We start from the raw sequence: 22295 nt of genomic DNA, 5'->3' as shown, positions 1-22295 counted from the left end.
ACCACAATGAGAAGCCCGCACACTGCGAAGAATAGCCCCTGCTCACCGCAACTAGAGAAAGCCCGTGGGCAGCAACAAAGACCCAATGCAGCCAAAAATAAATAAATAAATGTATTTATTTTTAAAAAAACTCTAATAAATTTTTTAAAAGATGTATATTATATATACATAATACATATCTTCCAGGATAACCTAGAAGAAATGGATAAATTCCTAGAAACATAAAACCTACCAAGACTGAATCATGAAGAAATAGAAAATCTGGACAGACCAATAATAAGTAAGGAGTCTGAATCAGTAATGAATATCCTCCCAACAAAGAAAAGCCTAGGACCACATGGTTTCCTTAGTGAGTGCTACAAAACATTTAAAGAGGAAGTAACACCAGTCCTTCTCAAACTCTTCCAAAATACTGAAGCAAACAGAACATATTTTATGTGGCCAGAGTTACCCTAATAACAAAACCAAACAAAGACAACACACAAAAAAGAAAATTACAGGCCAATCTCTCTGATGAACACAGATGCAAAAATCCCCAACAAAATATTAGCAAACTGAATTCAACAATACATCAAAAGGATCATACAGGGACTTCCCTGGTGGCACAGTGGTTAAGAATCCGCCTGCCAGGACTTCCCTGGCAGTCCAGTGGTTAAGACTTCGCCTTCCAATACAGGGGGTGTGGGTTCGATCCCTGGTCGGGGAGCTAAGATTCCACATGCCTCGCAGCCAAAAAACCAAAACAGAAGCAATACTGTAACAAATTCAATAAAGGCTTTAAAAATGGTCCACATCAAAAAAAAAAAAAGGAAGAATTCGCCTGCCATTGTAGGGGACACGAGTTGGAGCCCTGGTTCGGGAAGATCCCACATGCTGCGGAGCAACTAAGCCTGTTCACCACAACTATTGAGCCCACGCTCTAGAGCCCATGAACCACAACTACTAAGCCTGCATGCCACAACTACTGAAGCCTGCGCACCTGGAGCCCGTGCTCCACAACAAGAGAAGCCACCGCAATGAGAAGCCCACGCATCGCAATGAAGAGTAGCCCCTGCTCACCACAACTAGAGAAAGCCCGCATACAGCAACGACGACCCAACGCAGCCAAACATAAATAAAATTTTTTATAAGATGATCTTCAAAAAAAAAAAAAGAAGGATCACACATCACGATCAAGTGAAATGTATTCTAGGGATGAAAGGATGATTCAACATCCCCACATCAATCAATGTGATACACCACATTAACAAAATGAATGATATAAACCACACGATCATCTCAATAGATGCAGAAAAACCATTTGAGAAGATTCAACACCCATTTATGATATAAACTCTCAGTGAAGTGGGTATAGAAGGGACATACCTCAACGTAATAAAGTCCACATACAACAAATCCACAGCTAACATTATACTCAATGGTGAAAAACTGAAAGCTATCACTCTAAGATCAGGAACAAGACAAGGACGCCCACTCTCGCCACTCATTTTCAACACAATACTGAAAGTCCTAGCCAGAGCAATGAGGTAAGAAAAAGAAATAAAACATGCCCAAATTGGAAAGAAGAAGTAAAACTGTTACCATTTGCAGATGACATGATTTTATGTGCAGAAAACCCTAAGACTCCACCAAAAAATTACTGGAAGTAATAAACAAATACAATAAAGTTGCAAGATATAAAATCAACGTACAAAAATCTGTTGCATTTCTATACACTAGGCAGAAAGAGAAATTAAGAAAACAATCCCATTTATAATCACAATAAATTTAACCAGGGAGGTGAAAGATGTGCCCTGAAACCCATAAGACAGTTGAAAGAAACCAAAGACGACACAAATAAATGGAAAGATATTTCATGCTCATGGATTGGAAAATTTAACATTGTTAAAATGTCCATATTAAGGGACTTCCCTGGCAGTCCACTGGTTAGCACTCTGCACTTTCACTGCTGTGGGCCCTGGTTCAATCACTGGTTGGGGAACAAAGATCCTGCAAGCCATGCCTCACGGCCAAGAAAAAAATAAAGCCAATTTAAAAAAAAACCACACACAACAACAAAAAAGGTATTTCCCTGGCGGTCCAGTGGCTAAGACTCCACACTCCCACTGCAAGGGGTGCGGATTCAATCCCTGGTCAGGGATCCCACATCCTGCATGGTGCAGCCAAAAATAAATAAATAAAATGTCCATATTACCTAAGACAATTTACATTACAGATTCAATGTAATCCCTATCAAAATCCCAAGGACATTTTTCACAGAAATAGAACAAAAATTCTGAAATTTATACAGAAACAGAAAAGATCCTGAATAACCAAAACAATCCTGAGAAAAAGAACAAAGCTGGAGGCATCACATTTCCTGACTTCAAACTATATTACAAAGCCATACTAATACAAACAGCATGGTATTGGCAGGAAAACAGGTACATAGATCAATGGAACAGAATGAGAGCCTAGAAATAAAACCAAACATATATGGACAATTTATGACAAAGGAGCAAAGAACATATAATGGAGAAATGATATCTCTTCAATAAATGGAGTTGGGAAAACCAGACAGCCACATGCAAAAAAAAAAAAAATGAAACTAGACCACTACCTCACACCATACACAAAAATTAACTCAAAATGAATTAAAAACTTTAATGTAAGACCCGAAACCATAGAAGTCTAAGGAAAAAAAAGGCAGTATCCTCTCCGACATCCATCTTAGCAATATCTTTCTAGATATGTCTCCTCAGGCAAGGAAAACAAAAGCATAAATAAACAAATGTAATTACATCAAATGAAAAAAGCTTCTGCACAGCAAAGAAAACCATCAATAAAATGAAAAGACAACCTACCCAATGAGAGAATATATCTGCAAATAACATATCCAATAAGAGGTTAATGTGCAAAATATATAAAGATCTCATACAGCTCAAGAACAACAACAAAAAAAACAACCTGATTAAAAAATGGGCAGAGGACCTGAATAGACATTTTTCCAAAGAAGACATACAGCTGGCCAACGGGCACATGAAAGGTGTTCAACATCACTACTCATCTTGGAAATGCAAATCAAAACCACATGAGATATCACCTCACACTTGCCAAAATGACTATTATCAAAAACACAGGCAATAACAAATGTTGGTAAGTATGTGGAGAAAAGAGAATCCCCTTGCACTGTTGGAATGTAAATTGGTACAGCCACTATGGAAAACAGTATGGAGATTCCTCAAAAAAAATTAAGAATAGAATATGATCCAGTAATTCCACTTCTGGTTATTTATCCAAAGAACATGAAAACACTAATCCAAAAAATTATATGCACTCCTATGTTCATCATGGCATTGTTTACAATAGCCAAGATACAGAAACAACCCAAGTGTCCATCAACAGATGAATGGATAAAGAAGATGTGAGATATACATACACACACACAAACACACATACACACAACAGAACACTTCTCAGTCATAAAAAGAAGATGAAATCTTGCCATCTGTGACAACACGGATGGACCTTGAGGGTATTCTGCTAGTGAAATAAGTCAGACGGAGAAGGACAAATACCATAGGATTTCACTTACACGTGGAATATAAAAAAGTAATAAACAAACAAAACAAAATAAATGAACAAACCAAACCAAACAAAAACAAACATGTAACAAAGTAGTGGATACTGGGGGTGGGGAAATGAGTAAACAGGATCAACTGTACAGTGATGAATGGAAACTAAATTTTTGGTGGTGGGCAAGCTGTAGGGGAGACAGAAGTAGAAATATAATGTTGTACACGTGAAACTTACATAATGTTACAAATCAATGTTACCATAATAAAATTATATTAAGTTAAAATAAGTGCAAGGAAGGAAAGAAACAAAAACAAACTGAATGACTAGAAAAAAAAAGTGAAATGCTAAAAAACAACTGGTGTTGAATTGGGTGTGGGTAAGACTTGAGAGGGAGATTATAAAATCTAGGATTCTGTACTCAGATAAAAGAGAATGTATAAACAATGCATTATCAGCATGGTTTCTAACGAAATGATAGCTCAGATCTCAAACAGATGAACCAAAGGCCTTGTCCTTCATTCAAAAACATGAAAAAAAGCTGGTAAATAAATACACTTTTTTATTGTTTTAAATTGTTTCAGAAATGTATTTTGATTCCTTGCCTTAACATTTGTTTTCAATAAACTGACCACCTTGTTCCTGCTTACAATAAAGGTCCTTCACTATAGTTAATGTCTCACTATTATCTTTCAATAAAGACTTTAAAATATTTCCCTATATCCTTATTATGAGACTTTATCACATTTCCTATTGCATTTCCATCTTTGGCCTCAACAATTAAATACATGACACACATTAGGCACACACATCATACCTTACAAGCATACATCATATACTTCCAACAGATTTTATCCAGAACATATATCACTCAGGTACTACCAGTGCACTACAAAAAGAAATTATTTTTCAATTGTATAGTTGATAGGCCAGCTAAAATCAACGATATCTTCACAAAATTGAAATATAAACTATATTTGCAGAGACAGAAAAGTTACCAGGTTTCTAAATTTTTAAATGCTAAGTACCGGAGGACTTCCGGGAAGATGGCGGAAGAGTAAGACGTGGAGATCACCTTCCTCCCCACAGATACACCAGAAATACATCTACACGTGGAACAACTCCTACAGAGCACCTACTGAACGTTGGCAGAAGACCTCAGACCTCCCAAAAGGCAAGAAACCCCCCACATACCTGGTTAGGGCAAAAGACAAAAATAAACAGAGACAAAAGGATAGGGATGGGTCCTGCACCAGCGGGAGGGAGCTGTGAAGGAGGAAAAGTGTCCACACACTAGGAAGCCCCTTCGCGGGCGGAAACTGCGGGTGGCGGAGTGGGGGAGCATCGGAGCCACAGAGCAGAGCACAGCAACAGGGGTGCGGAGGGCAAAGCGGAGAGATTCCAGCGCAGAGGATCAGGGCCAACCGGCACTCAACAGCCGAGAGGCTTGTCTGCTCACCCGCTGGGGCAGGCGGGGCTGGAAGCTGAGGCTCCGGCTTCGGTTGGAGCACCAGAAGAGGACTGGGGTTGGCGGCTTGGACACAGCCTGCAGGGTGCTGGTGCGCCACGGCTGGCTGGGAGGGAGTCCGGGAAAAAGTTTGGACCTGCCGAAGAGGCAAGAGACTTTTTCTTCCCTCTTTGTTTCCTGGTGCGCGAGGAGAGGGGATTAAGAGTGCTGCTTGGAGGAGCTCCAGAGACGGGCGCGAGCCGCAGCTAGAAGTGCGGACCCCAGAGACGGACATGGGACGCTAGGGCTGCTGCTGCCGCCACCGGGAAGCCTGTGTGCGAACACAGGTCACTATTCACACCCCCTTCCGGGGAGCCTGTGCGGCCCGCCACTGCCAAGGTCCTGGGATCCAGGGACGGCTCCCCCGGGAGAACGCACGGCGCGCCTCAGGCTGGCAACGTCATGCCGGCCTCTGCCGCCACAGGACTGCCCCGCACTCCGTGACCCTTCCTACCCCCCGGCCTGAGTGAGCCAGAGCCTCCGAGTCGGCGGCTCCTTTAACCCCGTCCTGCCTGAGCAAAGAAAAGACGCCCTCCAGCGACCTACACGCACAGGCGGGGCCAAATCCAAAGCTGAGCCCCTTGGAGCTGTGAGAACAAACAAGAGAAAGGGAAATCTCTCCCAGCAGCCTCAGAAGCAGCGGAATAAAGCTCCACAATCAATGTGATGTACCTGCATCTGTGGAATACATGAACAGACAACGAATCATCCCAAATTAAGGAGCCGTGTGGATGAAAGGCTCTTGGTGCTGCAGCCAGGAGTTAGTGCTGTGCCTCTGAGGTGGGAGACCCAACTTCAGGACACTGGTCCACAAGAGGCCTCCCAGCTGCACATAATATCAAACGGCGAAAATCTCCCAGAGATCTCCATCTCAACACCAGCACCCAGCTTCACTCAACGACCAGCAGGCTACAGTGCTGGACATCCTATGCCAAACAACTAGCAAGACAGGAACACAACCCCACCCATTAGCAGAGAGGCTGCCTAAAATCATAATAAGTCTACAGACACCCCAAAACACACCACCAGACATGGACCTGCCTGGCAGAAAGACAAGATCCAGCCTCATCCACCAGAACACAGGCACTAGTCCCCTCCACCAGGAACCCTACACAACCCACTGACCAAACCTTAGCCACTGGAGACAGACATCAAAAACAGCGGGAACTACGAACCTGCAGCCTGCAAAAAGGAGACCCCAAACACAGTAAGATAAGCAAAATGAGAAGACAGAAAAACACACAGCAGATGAAGGAGCAAGATAAAAACCCACCAGGCCTAACAAATGAAGAGGAAATAGGCAGTCTACCTGAAAAAGAATTCAGAATAATGATAGTAAAGATGATCCAAAATCTTGGAAATAGAATAGACAAAATGCAAGAAACAGTTAACAAGGACCTAGAAGAACTAAAGATGAAACAAACAATGATGAACAACACAATAAATGAAATTAAAAATACTCTAGATGGGATCAATAGCAGAATAACTGAGGCAGAAGAACGGATAAGTGACCTGGAAGATAAAATAGTGGAAATAACTAATGCAGAGCAGAATAAAGAAAAAGAATGAAAAGAACTGAGGACAGTCTCAGAGACCTCTGGGACAACATTAAATGCACCAACATTCGAATTATAGGGGTTCCAGAAGAAGAAGAGAAAAAGAAAGGGACTGAGAAAATATTTGAAGAGATTATAGTTGAAAACTTCCCTAATATGGGAAAGGAAATAGTTAATCAAGTCCAGAAAGCACAGAGAGTCCCATACAGGATAAATCCAAGGAGAAATACGCCAAGACACATATTAATCAAATTGTCAAAAATTAAATACAAAGAAAGCATATTAAAAGCAGCAAGGGAAAAACAACAAATAACACACAAGGGAATCCCCATAAGGTTAACAGCTGATCTTTCAGCAGAAACTCTGCAAGCCAGAAGGGACTGGCAGGACATATTGAAAGTGTTGAAGGAGAAAAACCTGCAACCAAGATTACTATACCCAGCAAGGATCTCATTCAGATTTGATGGAGAAATTAAAACCTTTACAGACAAGCAAAAGCTGAGAGAGTTCAGCACCACCAAATCAGCTCTACAACAACTGCTAAAGGAACTTCTCTAGGCAAGAAACACAAAAGAAGGAAAAGACCTACAATAACGAACCAAAAACAATTAAGAAAATGGGAATAGGAACATACATATCGACAAATACCTTAAATGTAAATGGACTAAATGCTCCCGCCAAAAGACACAGATTGGCTGAATGGATACAAAAACAAGACCCATATATTTGCTGTCTACAAGAGACCCACTTCAGACCTAGAGACACATACAGACTGAAAGTAAGGGGATGGAAAAAGATATTCCATGCAAATGGAAACCAAAAGAAAGCTGGAGTAGCAATTCTCGTATCAGACAAAATAGACTTTAAAATAAAGACTATTAGAAGACACAAAGAAGGACACTACATAATGATAAAGGGATCGATCCAAGAAGAAGATATAACAAATGTAAATATTTATGCACCCAACACAGGAGCACCTCAATACCTAAGGCAAATACTAACAGCCATAAAAGGGGAAATCGACAGTAACACATTCATAGTAGGGGACTTAAACACCCCACTTTCACCCATGGACAGATCATCCAAAATGAAGATAAATAAGGAAACACAAGCTTTAAATGATACATTAAACAAAATGGACTTAATTGATATTTATAGGACATTCCATCCAAAAACAACAGAATACACATTTTTCTCAGGTGCTCGTGGAACATTCTCCAGGATAGATCATATCTTGGGTCACAAATCAAGCCTTGGTAAATTTAAGAAAACTGAAATTGTATCAAGTATCTTTTCTGACTACAACGCTATGAGACTAGATATCAATTACAGGAAAAGATCTGTAAAAAGTACAAACACATAGAGGCTAAACAATACACTACTTAATAACGAAGTGATCACTGAAGAAATCAAAGAGGAAATCAAAAAATGCCTAGAAACAAATGACAATGGAGACATGATGACTCAAAATCTATGGGATGCAGCAAAAGCAGTTCTAAGAGGGAAGTTTATAGCAATACAATCCTACCTTAATAAACAGGAAACATCTCGAATAAACAACCTAACCTTGCACCTAAAGCAATTAGAGAAAGAAGAACAAAAAAAAACCCAAAGTTAGCAGAAGGAAAGAAATCATAAAAATCAGATCAGAAATAAATGAAAAAGAAATGAAGGAAACAATAGCAAAGATCAATAAAACTAAAAGCTGGTTCTTTGAAACGATAAACAAAATTGATAAACCATTAGCCAGACTCAAATCAATAGAATTAGAAATGAAAAAGGAGAGGTAACAACTGACACTGCAGAAATATAAAAGATCATGAGAGATTACTACAAGCAACTCTATGCCAATAAAATGGAAAACCTGGAAGAAATGGACAAATTCTTAGAAAGGCACAACCTGCCAAGACTGAATCAGGAAGAAATAGAAAATATGAACAGACCAATCACAAGCACTGAAATTGAAACTGTGATTAAAAATCTTCCAACAAGCAAAAGCCCAGGACCAGATGGCCTCACAGGCGAATTCTATCAAACATTTAGAGAAGAGCTAACACCTATGCTTCTCAAACTCTTCCAAAATATAGCAGAGGGAGGAACACTCCCCGACTCATTCTACAAGGCCACCATCACCCTGATACCAAAACCAGACAAGGATGTCACAAAGAAAGAAAACTATAGGCCAATATCACTGATGAACATAGATGCAAAAATCCTCAACAAAATACTAGCAAACAGAATCCAACAGCACATTAAACGGATCATACACCATGATCAAGTGGGGCTTATTCCAGGAATGCAAGGATTCTTCAGTATACACAAATCAATCAACATGATACACCATATTAACAAATTGAAGGAGAAAAACCATATGATCATCTCAATAGATGCAGAGAAAGCTTTTGATAAAATTCAACACCCATTTATGATAAAAACCCTGCAGAAAGTAGGCACAGAGGGAACTTTCCTCAACATAATAAAGGCCATATATGACAAACCCACAGCCAACATCATCCTCAATGGTGAAAAACTGAAAGCATTTCCACTAAGATCAGGAACAAGACAAGGTTGCCCACTCTCACCACTTTTATTCAACACAGTTTTGGAAGTTTTAGCCACAGCATCAGAAAAGAAAAGGAAATAAAAGGAATCCAAATCGGAAAAGAAGAAGTAAAGCTGTCACTGTTTGCAGATGACATGATACTATACATAGAGAATCCTACAGATGCTACCAGAAAACTACTAGAGCTAGTCAATGAATTTGGTAAAGTAGCAGGATACAAAATTAATGCACAGAAATCTCTGGCATTCCTATACACTAAGGATGAAAAATCTGAAAGTGAAATCAAGAAAACACTCCCATTTACCATTGCAACAAAAAGAATAAAATATCTAGGAATAAACCTACCTAAGGAGACAAAAGACCTGTATGCAGAAAATTATAAGACACTGATGAAAGAAATTAAAGATGATACAAATAGATGGAGAGATATACCATGTTCTTGGATTGGAAGAATCAACATTGTGAAAATGACTCTACTACCCAAAGCAATCTACAGATTCAATGCAATCCCTATCAAACTACCACTGGCATTTTTCACAGAACTAGAACAAAAAATTTCACAATTTGTATGGAAACACAAAAGACCCCGAATAGCCAAAGCAGTATTGAGAAAGAAAAATGGAGCTGGAGGAATCAGGCTCCCTCACTTCAGACTATACTACAAAGCTACAGTAATCAAGACAGTATGGTACTGGCACAAAAACAGAAATATAGATCAATGGAACAGGATAGAAAGCCCAGAGATAAACCCACGCACATATGGACACCTTATCTTTGATAAAGGTGGCAGGAATGCACAGTGGAGAAAGGACAGCCTCTTCAATAAGTGGTGCTGGGAAAACTGGACAGTTACATGTAAAAGTATGAGATTAGATCACTCCCTAACACCATACACAAAAATAAGCTCAAAATGGATTAAAGACCTAAATGTAAGACCAGAAACTATCAAACTCTTAGAGGAAAACATAGGCAGGACACTCTATGACATAAATCACAGCAAGGTCCTTTTTGACCCACCTCCTAGAGAAATGGAAATAAAAACAAAAATAAACAAACGGGACCTAATGAAACTTAAAAGCTTTTGCACAGCAAAGGAAACCATAAACAAGACCAAAAGACAACCCTCAGAATGGGAGAAAATATTTGCAAATGAAGCAACTGACAAAGGATTAATCTCCAAAATTTACAAGCAGCTCATGCAGCTCAATAACAAAAAAACAAACAATCCAATCCAAAAATGGGCAGAAGACCTAAATAGACATTTCTCCAAAGAAGATATACAGAGTGCCAACAAACACATGAAAGAATGCTCAACATCACTAATCATGAGAGAAATGCATATCAAAACTACAATGAGATATCATCTCACACCAGTCAAAATGGCCATCATCAAAAAATCTAGAAACAATAAATGCTGGAGAGGGTGTGGAGAAAAGGGAACCCTCTTACACTGTTGGTGGGAATGTAAATTGATACAGCCACTGTGGAGAACAGTATGGAGGTTCCTTAAAAAACTACAAATAGAACTACCATATGACCCAGCAATCCCACTACTGGGCATATACCCTGAGAAAACCAGAATTCCAAAAGAGTCATGTACCAAAATGTTCATTGCAGCTCTATTTACAATAGCCCAGAGATGGAAACAACCTAAGCGCCCATCATCGGATGAATGGATAAAGAAGATGTGGCACATATATACAATGGAATATTACTCAGCCATAAAAAGAAACGAAATTGAGCTATTTGTAATGAGGTGGATAGATCTAGAGTCTGTCACACAGAGTGAAGTAAGTCAGAAAGAGAGAGACAAATACCGTATGCTAACACATACATATGGAATTTAAGGAAAAAAAAATGTCATGAAAAACCTAGGGGTGAAACAGGAATGAAGACACAGACTTACTACAGAATGGACTTGAGGCTATGGGAAGGGGGAAGGGTAAACGGTGACAAAGCGAGAGAGAGGCATGGACATATATACACTACCAAACGTAAGGTAGATAGCTAGTGGGAAGCAGCCGCATAGCAGAGGGAGATCAGCTCAGTGCTTTGTGACCGCCTGGAGGGGTGGGATAGGGAGGGTGGGAGGGAGGGAGACGCAAGCGGGAAGAGATACGAGAACGTATGTATATATATAACTGATTCATTTTGTTGTGAAGCTGAAACTAACATACGATTGTAAAGCAATTATACTCCAATAAAGATGTTAAAATGAAAAAAAAATAAAATAAAATAAATGCTAAGTACCTAAATATTTCACCATCACCACCTTTATTAACAGTAACCCCCAATAATAAGGATACGTAAGGAAAGTAGAGTGTTGCAGTCAAATGAGAAGTGCCAGAGAATGTTTACCTTCCGATTCTGATCATAAGCAGAGTCAATCCCCAAAATGCTGTTCACTTCCACATATGGATATTTCTTCTCCAGGACACTGACCACATGTTCAACTTTAACTTTTTCTCCAGTCCTTACTTTGTTATATATCTGAAGAAAGAAAAACCAGGTAACCAACTACACTTTCACATGTAAATTTTGGAGTATTTATTACAACAGATTTCAGAATGAAGAGGAAAAATGAAAACAATAGCTAATTCTCTTAAAAAGAGCAAATGGGCCATATTAGCAATTCTCCCTTTTCCATATACTTCCTTATGCCTTCTTATGTTAGAAACTACATATTCTTAAAATGACTCAATCAGTTCATATTCACAGTAAGTCCCAAATGCAAAAATGTGTTAATTTTTTAAAAATCCGAATACTTATAAGTAATCCTTGAAATAAGAACTTATGTCCATGAAGTTTAAGGGGAAAAAATGTTTCAAAATACATATGGCATAGTCCTTGTTTTTAAAAGGCAGACATAAAACAATAACGAAACCATGTCTATACTGTTACAGTTAAGCGTCTAGAAGGATGCAAGCTTTTAACAGTGGCTGCCTTTAAGGAGCAGGATTACGGAGGGCAGAGACAGATTTTTTAATCAACACACTTTAATATTATTTTTTAAAAGTTTTAATAATGAACATAATTTTTTTTTACTTTTGCAACTAAAAATAAAGAAAAAGAAATGAAAACTCTTTATCCTTTCTTTTATACACACAGCTGTGAGGGGAAAAAACTTTAAAAAACAGACTTAAAAACCCTTATTATCCTCTGCAACTTCATTGGAAGTTGCAGAGCCTACTGCTAACTAAGGACCACCACCATTTCTCACAGAGATCACAGCAACAGCTCACCAACTAGTATCCCTGCCACTTTCCTTACCCTTCACCAGATCCATCTCCATACATGCATCAGAATGAGGTTTTAATTGGGGTTTAACTCTGTGATCTGGACACCTATTACCCAGCCTAACGGCCTCAATGACCAATGAGGTTCCCCTCTCCACTCTGCTCTCACAATATTCTGCTCAAGTCATACTAACAACCTGGAGTCACTACTTCTGATTTGCAGCCACTGTTCAACTGACTCCTGTTTTCCCTCCTACACTCAGCTGGGACAACTTCCCACTCCACAAAAATGTCCGTGGCCATCCCTAGTGGAGTGAGGTCCTAGTGCTGCTATAGTCAGCGGTGCTTCCCACACTGTACCAAATCATCTGTGTGGAGGCGTCCCCCACTAGATTGTAAGGTGTTTGAGGACGAGGGAAAATCTTACTCTTCTTTGTATCCCTAGCAGCTGGCACGGACCTGGCAAAGGGTGCATCTTTAATAAAAGTTGGCCAAATAAATAAATGAACATTTCAATTAATAAAAAATGCCCCGACTGAATCTCTAAACAGTAAACGTAACAAACATAATAAACAGCAGGCTGAAATCATGTTTATGGGTAAAATAAAAGTCATGAAAATAACTGCTTTAAAGATAAGTTTTTCAATAATTAACACTAATCTGTAAGCAAAAGAACTATTACTGGTCAACTTTTTATACTCAAAAATAGAAAAAAAACAAGGAGAGTTCTCTGAACTTGAGCAAGTAACTTAAAATATATATATAAAAATCAGGATATTTCACAGTTTCCAAGTAAAATGGAGAAAACAATTAATAAGAATTTTATGACTTGAATATTAAACTGATTCTTAACGAAAATATCATGATTGTCTTAAAAGGGAAGAAAGCAAAGTTTTTTTTTTTAAACAAGTAGAAAACATCACATTTACCGAAAGGCATTAATCAGTGATTTCAAATCGCCAAAAGGCAGAAAACTAAGATACATTACTGTATTAGTATCTAAGGAATCTTAGCTGAAATCACAACAATCTATTATTAACATTAGTGTATCAATAAAGGCAACTCTGGAAATACAAAATGCATGAAGTTTGTGTGAATAATTTACCTTTTTCTCTTTCCAGAAATATAGAATCTCCTTACCACATACTGTTTCTTAGAGTAAGTTAGATTTTTAAAAACTATTCGCCATTTTGAACAAAAACATACGTGTGTCAGAGTTTGGAAGGCATGATAATCATCCACTTCTTGGGCAACATAATTATACGCTCTCAGAATAGCCACTCCAGCATCCTGCATCCCATCAACATCTTCAGAGTCATTAACCACAAAGATTAAACCAAGTCTGGGGGAGAAAGGGAAGGGCAAAAAGAAGAAAAAGAAACATCTCGAAGAATGCAACCAGTTAAATAAGGAAAGGCATCCTCTCTTGAAAAACACAGTTCACATCATACTCTAACATGGCTGGCAAAGGCATTCATCACTTGCAGAATAAAAAAGCAGGTTCCCAAAGGTGGCTTAGACTTTTTAACTATTAAAGCAAGCTGTTTCAATATCATGAAATGAGGCCATTACTGACGTTTAAGGTATTGCCGTAGTTTTAGATGGAGATTTTGTTCTGTTTTTAAATAAAAATTAGGGGAAGTGCTTCCCTGGTGGCGCAGTGGTTGAGAGTCCGCCTGCTGGTGCAGGGGACACGGGTTCGTGCCCCGATCCGGGAAGATCCCACATGCCGCGGAGTGGCTGGGCCCGTGAGCCATGGCCACTGAGCCTGTGCGTCCGGAGCCTGTGCTCCGCAACGGGAGAGGCCACAACAGTGAGAGGCCCGCGTACCACAAAAATAAATAAATAAATAAAGTTACAAATGGGCAAAAGATCTAAACAGGCACCTCACCGAACAAGGCATACAGCTGGCAAATAAGCACATTAAAAGATGCTCAAAATCATATGTCATTAGGGAACTTCAAATTAAAACCATAATGAGATACCACCATACACCTATGAGAATGGCTAAAATCCTAAAAGTACTGACAACATCAAACTCTGGAGAGGATGGGGAGCCACAGGCACCCTCATTCATTGCTGGTGAGAATGTAGAACAGTACTACCACTTGGAACACAGTGTGGCAGCTTCTCAAAAAACTAAACACACTTTTACCATAATATAAAGTAATCACACTTAGCAGTATTTACTCAAATGTGCTGAAAACTTGTATCCATACAAAAACCTGCATACAAATGTTTGTAGCAGCTTTACTCATAACTGCCCTAATCTGGAAGCAACCAAGATGTTGTTAACAGGTGAATGAATTAAAAAACTATAGGACATCCATATAATGGAATGTTATTCAGTGATAAAAAGAAATGAGGTATTAAGCCACAAAAAGACATGGACAAAGCTTAAAAGCATACTGTACTGCTAAGTGAAAGAAGCCAATCTGAAAACGTTACATACATCATGATTGCGGAAAAGACAAAAACTATGGAGACAGTAACAAGATCAGTCGTTGCCAGGAGCTGGGAGAGAGGGAGGGAGGAAGGGAGGGACAAACAGGTAGAGCACAGGGCATTTTTAGGGCAGTGAAACTAAGCTATATGATACTATAATGGTGGAAACATGTCATTATACATCTGTCAAAATCCACAAAATGTACAGCACAAACAATGAACCCTAATGTAAACTATGGACTTCAGTTAATAATAATGTAGCAATACCAGTTTATTAATCAACATTGCTCTAAAAAAATACAAAGTCTATTAATTTTTTTTTTAAGTACAGCCTAAAAATATATGATAAACATATATCAAACATCATGCTCTCAGGAGGTATGTGTAGAATTTGTGTATGCATGGATGAGGTAGTTGCATGTGTGAGGTAGTTGAGAGGGCTTGTTTTTAGATTATAAATTGTCTTTGTCTTTTTAAAACCCCTCTTATGACAGAAATCAAATGAGTAAGCACCAGGCAGAAATGACCGAAATATTATTCTTATGAAAATAAAAATAAGGGCTAGAACCTAATTATCTCCTCACAAAGTACTTCCCTTTCCCAAGTATTCAATTTTTAAAAAGGGCATCAGAGTTGTTCTGTTAGCTAAGTCCCCAAATCCAGACTACTGTTTCTCCCAGGACCAGTCCCTCATCAAGTACCAGTAGGGAGGTTCTCAGATTTGTCCCCTCCTCTCCTCGGTCCCTGCCAACAACTCCGTGTACCACAGCAACTCATACAACGGAAAACAACCGCTGGTCTGCCTTGGTCTTTCCACCAACTGTTCACAACATGCCTGTGAGTTAACTGCCTTCTTCTCACCTACCTTTGCAATCTGAAGAGCCCATGCCCTCTTCCTGCCCCTCAATGCCATTCAGTAAATCTTTAATTAATGCCCACTGTGTACCATAAGCCAACTTCTTTTGTGTTCTTACATTCCCTTTTCATCAAAACATAGCTCTGGCTGTAATCCTCCACCTAACCATGTGGTATTCAGGTTTACATTAAAAATTTCATTAAACTCAAAATCTCTGCTTTTCCATCAATGAAAACTCGCTATTTTCTTCAGTCTATCTTAAATCCAACTTTGCCATGAAACCTTTGTCCTTCCCAAATATCTGCCTATAATCTTTTTTTTTCCCTGAAATTCTAAAGCACTTAGAACTAGCAAGGACATAACCTAGCACTTGATTGAATATCTTACTGGAAGTAGGCACAGTATTTTTTCCAAGAGGGTAGAAATGTGGCTTATGTTCCACTCGCAGCATTTAGCTCAGTGCTGAGTATGGAACACACAATAACGTCAATGAGCTAAAGAGCTCTTTTCTTCTTTATTTTCATGTTTTCTAAGAATTCAAATTTTATCAACATGTAAAATTACCACATTCTATTCAGAATGTGGGAATATCTTAATCCTTATATGTAAAACCTTCAAACATTGTTCTGAGAAGGTAGAGTGGAAACCCCAGCCATTTAAGTACCCCGTTGGCAGATTTAGTAACACAAGTGAAATAAATGTGTCTGTTTGCATCTATAAAAAGCTGTGTATACATTTAGTCCTTGACAGTCTGACAAAAGTTCTTGGCAAAGCTCCTTATCTCTGCTGAAGGTAGGCTTTGTGATGTGAACGCTTACTTAGGAAAATTCCCTGAGCAAGCTGAGATCACATGCTATTTTTACTCAGGCTATTTATTAATAACTCAATGACGGCAAGATTCTATTCATTGAGAATCAAATTCTCTCCCCCAAAAGACACCGGCTTCATACTGAGCAAAAGATAAAACTGCCCTTAACGACCCCCACGATTAATTATCCTACAATTCAGTAACACCAGACTTGTTAAGAATGACAAACAAAACCTCAGCTAAACGAGATATACCATCAAATCGATAACGGTGTTACCTTAGTGGTATATGATTACTGAGGAACATCTCAGCTGTGTTAATCAACTCTGCAGTGCTCTCATGAGCAGGATCAACTATGAAAACCTGTAGGGAAGGGAAAGGAAAACATGAAACGACATTTATTCAAATGTCGCTGGGCCAATAAAAATGCCTTAGTCTTTACACTTGAAGGCCACCTTTTTCCAGCTACTTTCGAACCACATAAAAAAGAAGTTATACAAAGAGCAGTTGCCCTCCCTCTGTATTCAAAGAATGTGGTACTGAAAGGCTAAGTGATTTTCTCATGATCTTATGCTAACAACATGGAAACTGTATCCAGCTGGCTAATACATGTCCTTTACTACACCTAACAAAACCCAAATTTTATTAACTCTGCCACCTTAGAAAATGGAGATTAGCTTCCTGTGTATTCATTTCGAAGGATCTCTGAATTAAGAATTCATTTAGAACCCAATTTTTAGACAATAGTAGCTATCATGTATTAAGTTCTCATGATGTACTTTAAAAAATAGTAATTACCCCATTTAATCTCATTTAATCAAATAAAGTTCTCATTTAATAAAGTTTAATAAATTATCTCATCTGGTAAGAGTAAAAGAGATTGAAATTTCGACTGGGAAGGAAAAAAGTGGTTTCAAGAGTGAGGCAAGTATAGAGGATCGTTTCCCTTGAAACTTCTGAGGAAGCCAACCTTGGCCATAACCTGCCCCGTCTCTTTAGGAACTACATGAGGTAAAAGAAAGACATGAGAGGGGAAAAGAGTGTCAACTAAAACCCCTTTTCCTCTATCTCTCTAAAGCAGTGGAATAAGGATTAAAAAGCAGGCGCTGATGAAGATTTATTTAAGGGAATAAATTGAACTATTAAATTTTAGGGATTAAGATATTCAAGAAAAACGGTAGTAATATATTCATCTTCTGAGTAAAAAAGAACAACTATCTTAAAACTTAACACAGTCTAAACCGTGAGATTAAGGATGAGGAGCGTTTCCTCATACACTGACACTGCACAGCCCTACAAACAATCAGTACACTTCCCAACCCTTCCACTTTGAATATGGAGCTAGAAAAAGAGCATATCTAGGGGTGGTGGTGGGGAGAAGCAGCTTGTAAAGGAGAGAAGTGAACGTTCCAGATATGACAGAAAGCAGGGGAGAAGGCAAGGAAGAAATAGAGATCACAGCCCAGCAATAAGGAGTTTTACTTACCATGTTGTGCAAGTTCTTCCTGATCTGTCGGATAACACCAGGAAAAGTGGGGCGAAGCAACTCCTGTAGACTAGAAGGCCATGAATTATATCTGCTATCAACCTCCAGGTTGTTGATCCACTACAAAAAAAAAAAGAACACAACATTGTGCATACACTTTAGTCACCATTAGTGAAATTTGCAGAAATAACAATAAGACTTTAAATTATTTCAAGAAGAATCACGTGGGAAAGACCATTTTTGAGAATATAAAGATCAAGTAGAAAAACGAATGACTAAAACACAAGCCACAGAATAGGAGAAGGTATTTGCGACCTACTAAATCAATAAAGGACTAGTGTCAAGAATGTCTATAGAAATCTAATATATCAATTAAAAAGAGGCAAGCAACATGAGAAATGGAAATGAGTCAAGAATATAAATAAGAAATTTACAGAGGAAATTTAAATGGGCAATTAACACAAGGAAAAATGTACACCTTTACTAGCAATCCAAGAAATATAAACTAAAAGCACAATGAAATTTCACACTGATTAAACTGAAAAAAAAAATTTTAAGTTTGTCAATATCCATGAATAGGCAAAAATATAGAACAATGGGAATTCTCACCCGATTCTGGCATCTGGAAGTCACTTTAGAGAAGATGACCTGATAAAGTTGAAGCCTTTATCACTACCCTACCACTAAGTACTACAGCTCTAGGTGTCTACCCCAAATATTTTCTCACATGTATGCACAAAGAGAGAGGTACAAAAAAGAGCCGTTAACAGTACTGCTTATTAACAGCAAAACACTAGAAACAACTAAATATCCATAAAAAAGGAACGGATAAATAGTATACAATATTTGTACAAAAAGAGCAGGGTGGGGCTTCCCTGGTGGCGCAGTGGTTGAGAGTCCACCTGCTGATACAGGGGACACGGGTTCATGCCCCAGTCCGGGAAGATCCCACATGCTGCGGAGCGGCTGGGCCCGTGAGCCACGGCCACTGAGCCTGCACGTCCGGAGCCTGTGCTCCGCAACGGGACAGGCCGCAACAGTGAGAGGCCCGCGTACCGCAAAAAAAAAAAAAAAAAAAAAGAGCAGGGTGGGAAAGTATGTGTATATTACCTTGCTTATGTAAATAGAGTATTTCTGGAAGGATATACAACGAATTGACAATGCCTGTTGCTTCCAGGGAGAAAAACTGGACAGCTGGGTGAAGCGTTTTTTCAATACACACTCTTTTGTATGTCTTAAATTCTAAACTGTGAATTGATAAAAGATATTTTTAAAAATAAGTAAAATATAAAACATGTGATAAACTAGATCTATATGTATCATCCTACATAAGCCTTCAAAAAATTACTGAGTAATAAAAATTGTTGAAGGATACTGATATGGCATTTTTCAAAATTTTAAAACATACAATAGGGAAGAAAATGATCAAGTAAGGTACAGGAGGGATACACGCCCACTTCAGAAGAGGAATTAATTACCTGCAAGGAGGAGAGGGGTGGAACTGGGAAGAGATATAAAGAGGGCTTTGACTGAAACATTTTTTTCTTCCAAGAAAACATGAAATGATTAAATGGTAGCACTTAGTAAGTATGGCGATGGGTCCTACAGTTGCTAATTATGTTAGTCTCTTTACTCTTCGTAATGAAAAAATTTTTAACAGGAAAAAAATGACATAACAGTATTCATCAAAATAACAGTTACATCACCAAGTGAGAAGTCAAGTAGTGAACATCTACATTCTATATTATTCCCCTATCCAAACTTTCCCTAAAATCAGTGCAGGACAGACACCAAGAAAAGGGGACTGGAGAGCTGAGGGTGCCAGGCATGTCTCCATCCCCAACCTCACTTCCACCACGACTGCCCAAGACAGCTCTGCTCCCTCTGGTCTCTTTACAGACGAGGAGACAAAGGCCCAGAGACATCACAGAGCGATAATCTACATAAGTCCTTCAATATAAAATATCAAAGGCCTGTTAAAGGAGGTTGGTAGCTAAAAACTGGTATTTTTAAACAAAATCACACAAGACTTGCGTGCACCTGAGAATATACAAACTAAACATTTTCCCAAGAGATGCGCAGCCAAATTCCTGAAGATACAAAAGTGGAAAAGTCACGGTCTTAGCCACAGGAAACCTGATAGCTCAACTTTCTGGAGCATTTAAGAGCCTACTTTACTATATACACACAGCCGCATGTATGCAGTCGTTGTAAAACTTTGATGCCGACAAAAGAGATAAGAGGAGTAACTTACCTCTCCTAAAAGACAAATGCGAAAACCATAATAAAATACTTGGCCAGACCACTCCCTGGACACGCTCACAGAGTACCTACCGAAATAGCAGGGCTCCTGATGTCTACAGCATAGTCGGCCTCAGAGGGCTGGATGTTCAGTTTCAAAACATTATGCAGAGAAAGGCCTTCTATTCCCAATCTATGCAGACCCTCCATCACCCGAGCTTCATTCCTCAATATATCAAACAGACTGAAAAAAAACAAATAGGTATTTAGGAGAAAGGGCTTTAAAAAAAAAATTCTCACCATGAGAAAAATATATCAGTTCAAACTCAATGCCCTATCAAACGAGTTGAGAAATCAAAAGAGGGAGCTCTTCCCTTGCTTCCTTTTGTCCAAATATGCGGAACCAAGTAGGCAGGAGTTGCTTCTTGGCTGATGCTTATTTATACTTATCTACGTATACACTGTGTATAGAAATTATCTCTAAGTATAAACACACAATTTGAGGATGAAATAATCCTAAATGTGGATTTTACATTGCATGTTTTTAAAAACACTAATCTCCCTGTGATATTTCTTACAACTGCACATGAATCTAAAATTATCTGAAAAGCTTACTAAAAAAACACCAAAAAATATACTAAATAATATATGTTTAATATATGTTTCAATATCAGCATCAATTCCCACAGGCACACACACAGATGATCACAGAAAATGGTCTGGAGGAATTCACACCCAACTTAAGAGGTTTCCTGGGTAAGGAAGAAGAAATAAGAAGACTGTTCCTTTATCTCTGCATTATTTAAAACTGTTTACAATAAGCACGTACACAGTTTGCAATACTCTGGAAAATTAAAGAGATTTTTTTTTAATAAAAAAGAAAAACATGGGCAATCTTTTAATGTGTCCTTTACTAATTTTTTACTAGCTCTGAAAGCAGTATATGGACATAAAAGCTCAATTAACATAATGTGAAAAGTATCTTACTGTGGAAACTGCTTCTTTTAAAGCATTAACCAACCACAGCTTTTGTTTTCACTATTATGAAGCCGCAGTATCAACTGTGTCAATTTTAATATCAATGATAAAATCAGAATTCTACCTGTCTTCTGCACCCAACCCCCAAAATTCATAAGGAAAATTTAGAGCAACTTAGTCCTAAACCACATTTTAGCAAAACAAAAAGGTATCAAATAATATATGTAAGACAGATCACCTTCTGAGACATTTTGCATTTTGCATAAATCTACTTCATACTGTTCTCAGAAACAAAAGAAGCTGCTCTCTTCTGTTTCTGTGGTTAACAGGAAAACTAAGGCTCTGAAAGGGTACCCTCAAAAGACACCTGGGCCTTAAATGTCCAAGGCATCAGATGTACATTAGGATAAAAAATGGCCAAGTATCATCCTGCCCATCCCAGCCAGAACATGGGCCTACCTAAATGCACACACTGGGCCTGATAAGTCATCGGGCTTTGCAACCTGTCACATCAAGGAGGAACAACAGTCTGGACATGTCATAAGGAGCCACACGTTATAAAAACTTTTCAGGGTGAAAAATATTATCCATACCTGAATATATCCTGCGTCTCTAAATCAATATGAAGCCCATTGATGAACAGTGCTGAATCTCCAGGCTGTAACCCTAAAGTTCCCTTGAAATACTGAAATATTAAAAACTTATTAAGGAGCAGGAAGAGAACACTTAACAAAAATTTCCATGTTTCTGGTTTTATTATACATACAAATGTTGACAATGATTAATACAACTGTTTCCTACAATACGGGGGATAGGGAGCGTGTTAAATAAACCAAGCACGGAGAGTTACTTTTTGGCTGCCCTTCCCCGTCTGTGATGCCAGCCAAGGTTGTGCTAGCAGTCACTGACAGCTGGGCCTCCTGGATGAAGTCCAGGGATCCGATCTCAAAGGGTTTCAAAACCCCACACCTCCTTTAAACTTTCAAACTAAGGTACACCAAGAAACTCTGAGTTGCTGAGCTAAGGACAGCACGTACATACACCCGAGCTCTCCAAGACCACCT

The 22295-nt window shown here is 38.7% G+C and overlaps 1 protein-coding gene across 2 annotated transcripts in view; it reads right to left on the bottom strand.

Moving 5' to 3' along the window:
* Nucleotides 1–22295, bottom strand: part of UGGT1 (UDP-glucose glycoprotein glucosyltransferase 1) — a 123734-nt gene that overhangs the window by 72730 nt on the left and 28709 nt on the right. For both annotated transcript variants that reach the window (XM_019931819.3, XM_019931820.3), the window contains exons 12-17: nt 21825–21916; nt 20347–20497; nt 18013–18132; nt 16804–16889; nt 13624–13759; nt 11540–11671 (exon numbers count right to left, since the gene is read on the bottom strand). In XM_019931819.3, the coding sequence (XP_019787378.1) occupies nt 11540–11671; nt 13624–13759; nt 16804–16889; nt 18013–18132; nt 20347–20497; nt 21825–21916 (717 nt within the window). The remainder of the gene's footprint in view (nt 1–11539; nt 11672–13623; nt 13760–16803; nt 16890–18012; nt 18133–20346; nt 20498–21824; nt 21917–22295) is intronic.

The sequence above is a fragment of the Tursiops truncatus genome, chromosome 7 (assembly GCF_011762595.2).
Source record: "Tursiops truncatus isolate mTurTru1 chromosome 7, mTurTru1.mat.Y, whole genome shotgun sequence".
Taxonomy (NCBI): domain Eukaryota; kingdom Metazoa; phylum Chordata; class Mammalia; order Artiodactyla; family Delphinidae; genus Tursiops; species Tursiops truncatus.
The sequence above is the reverse complement of the archived record's forward strand: the minus strand, read 5'-3'. Positions and strand labels throughout refer to the sequence as shown.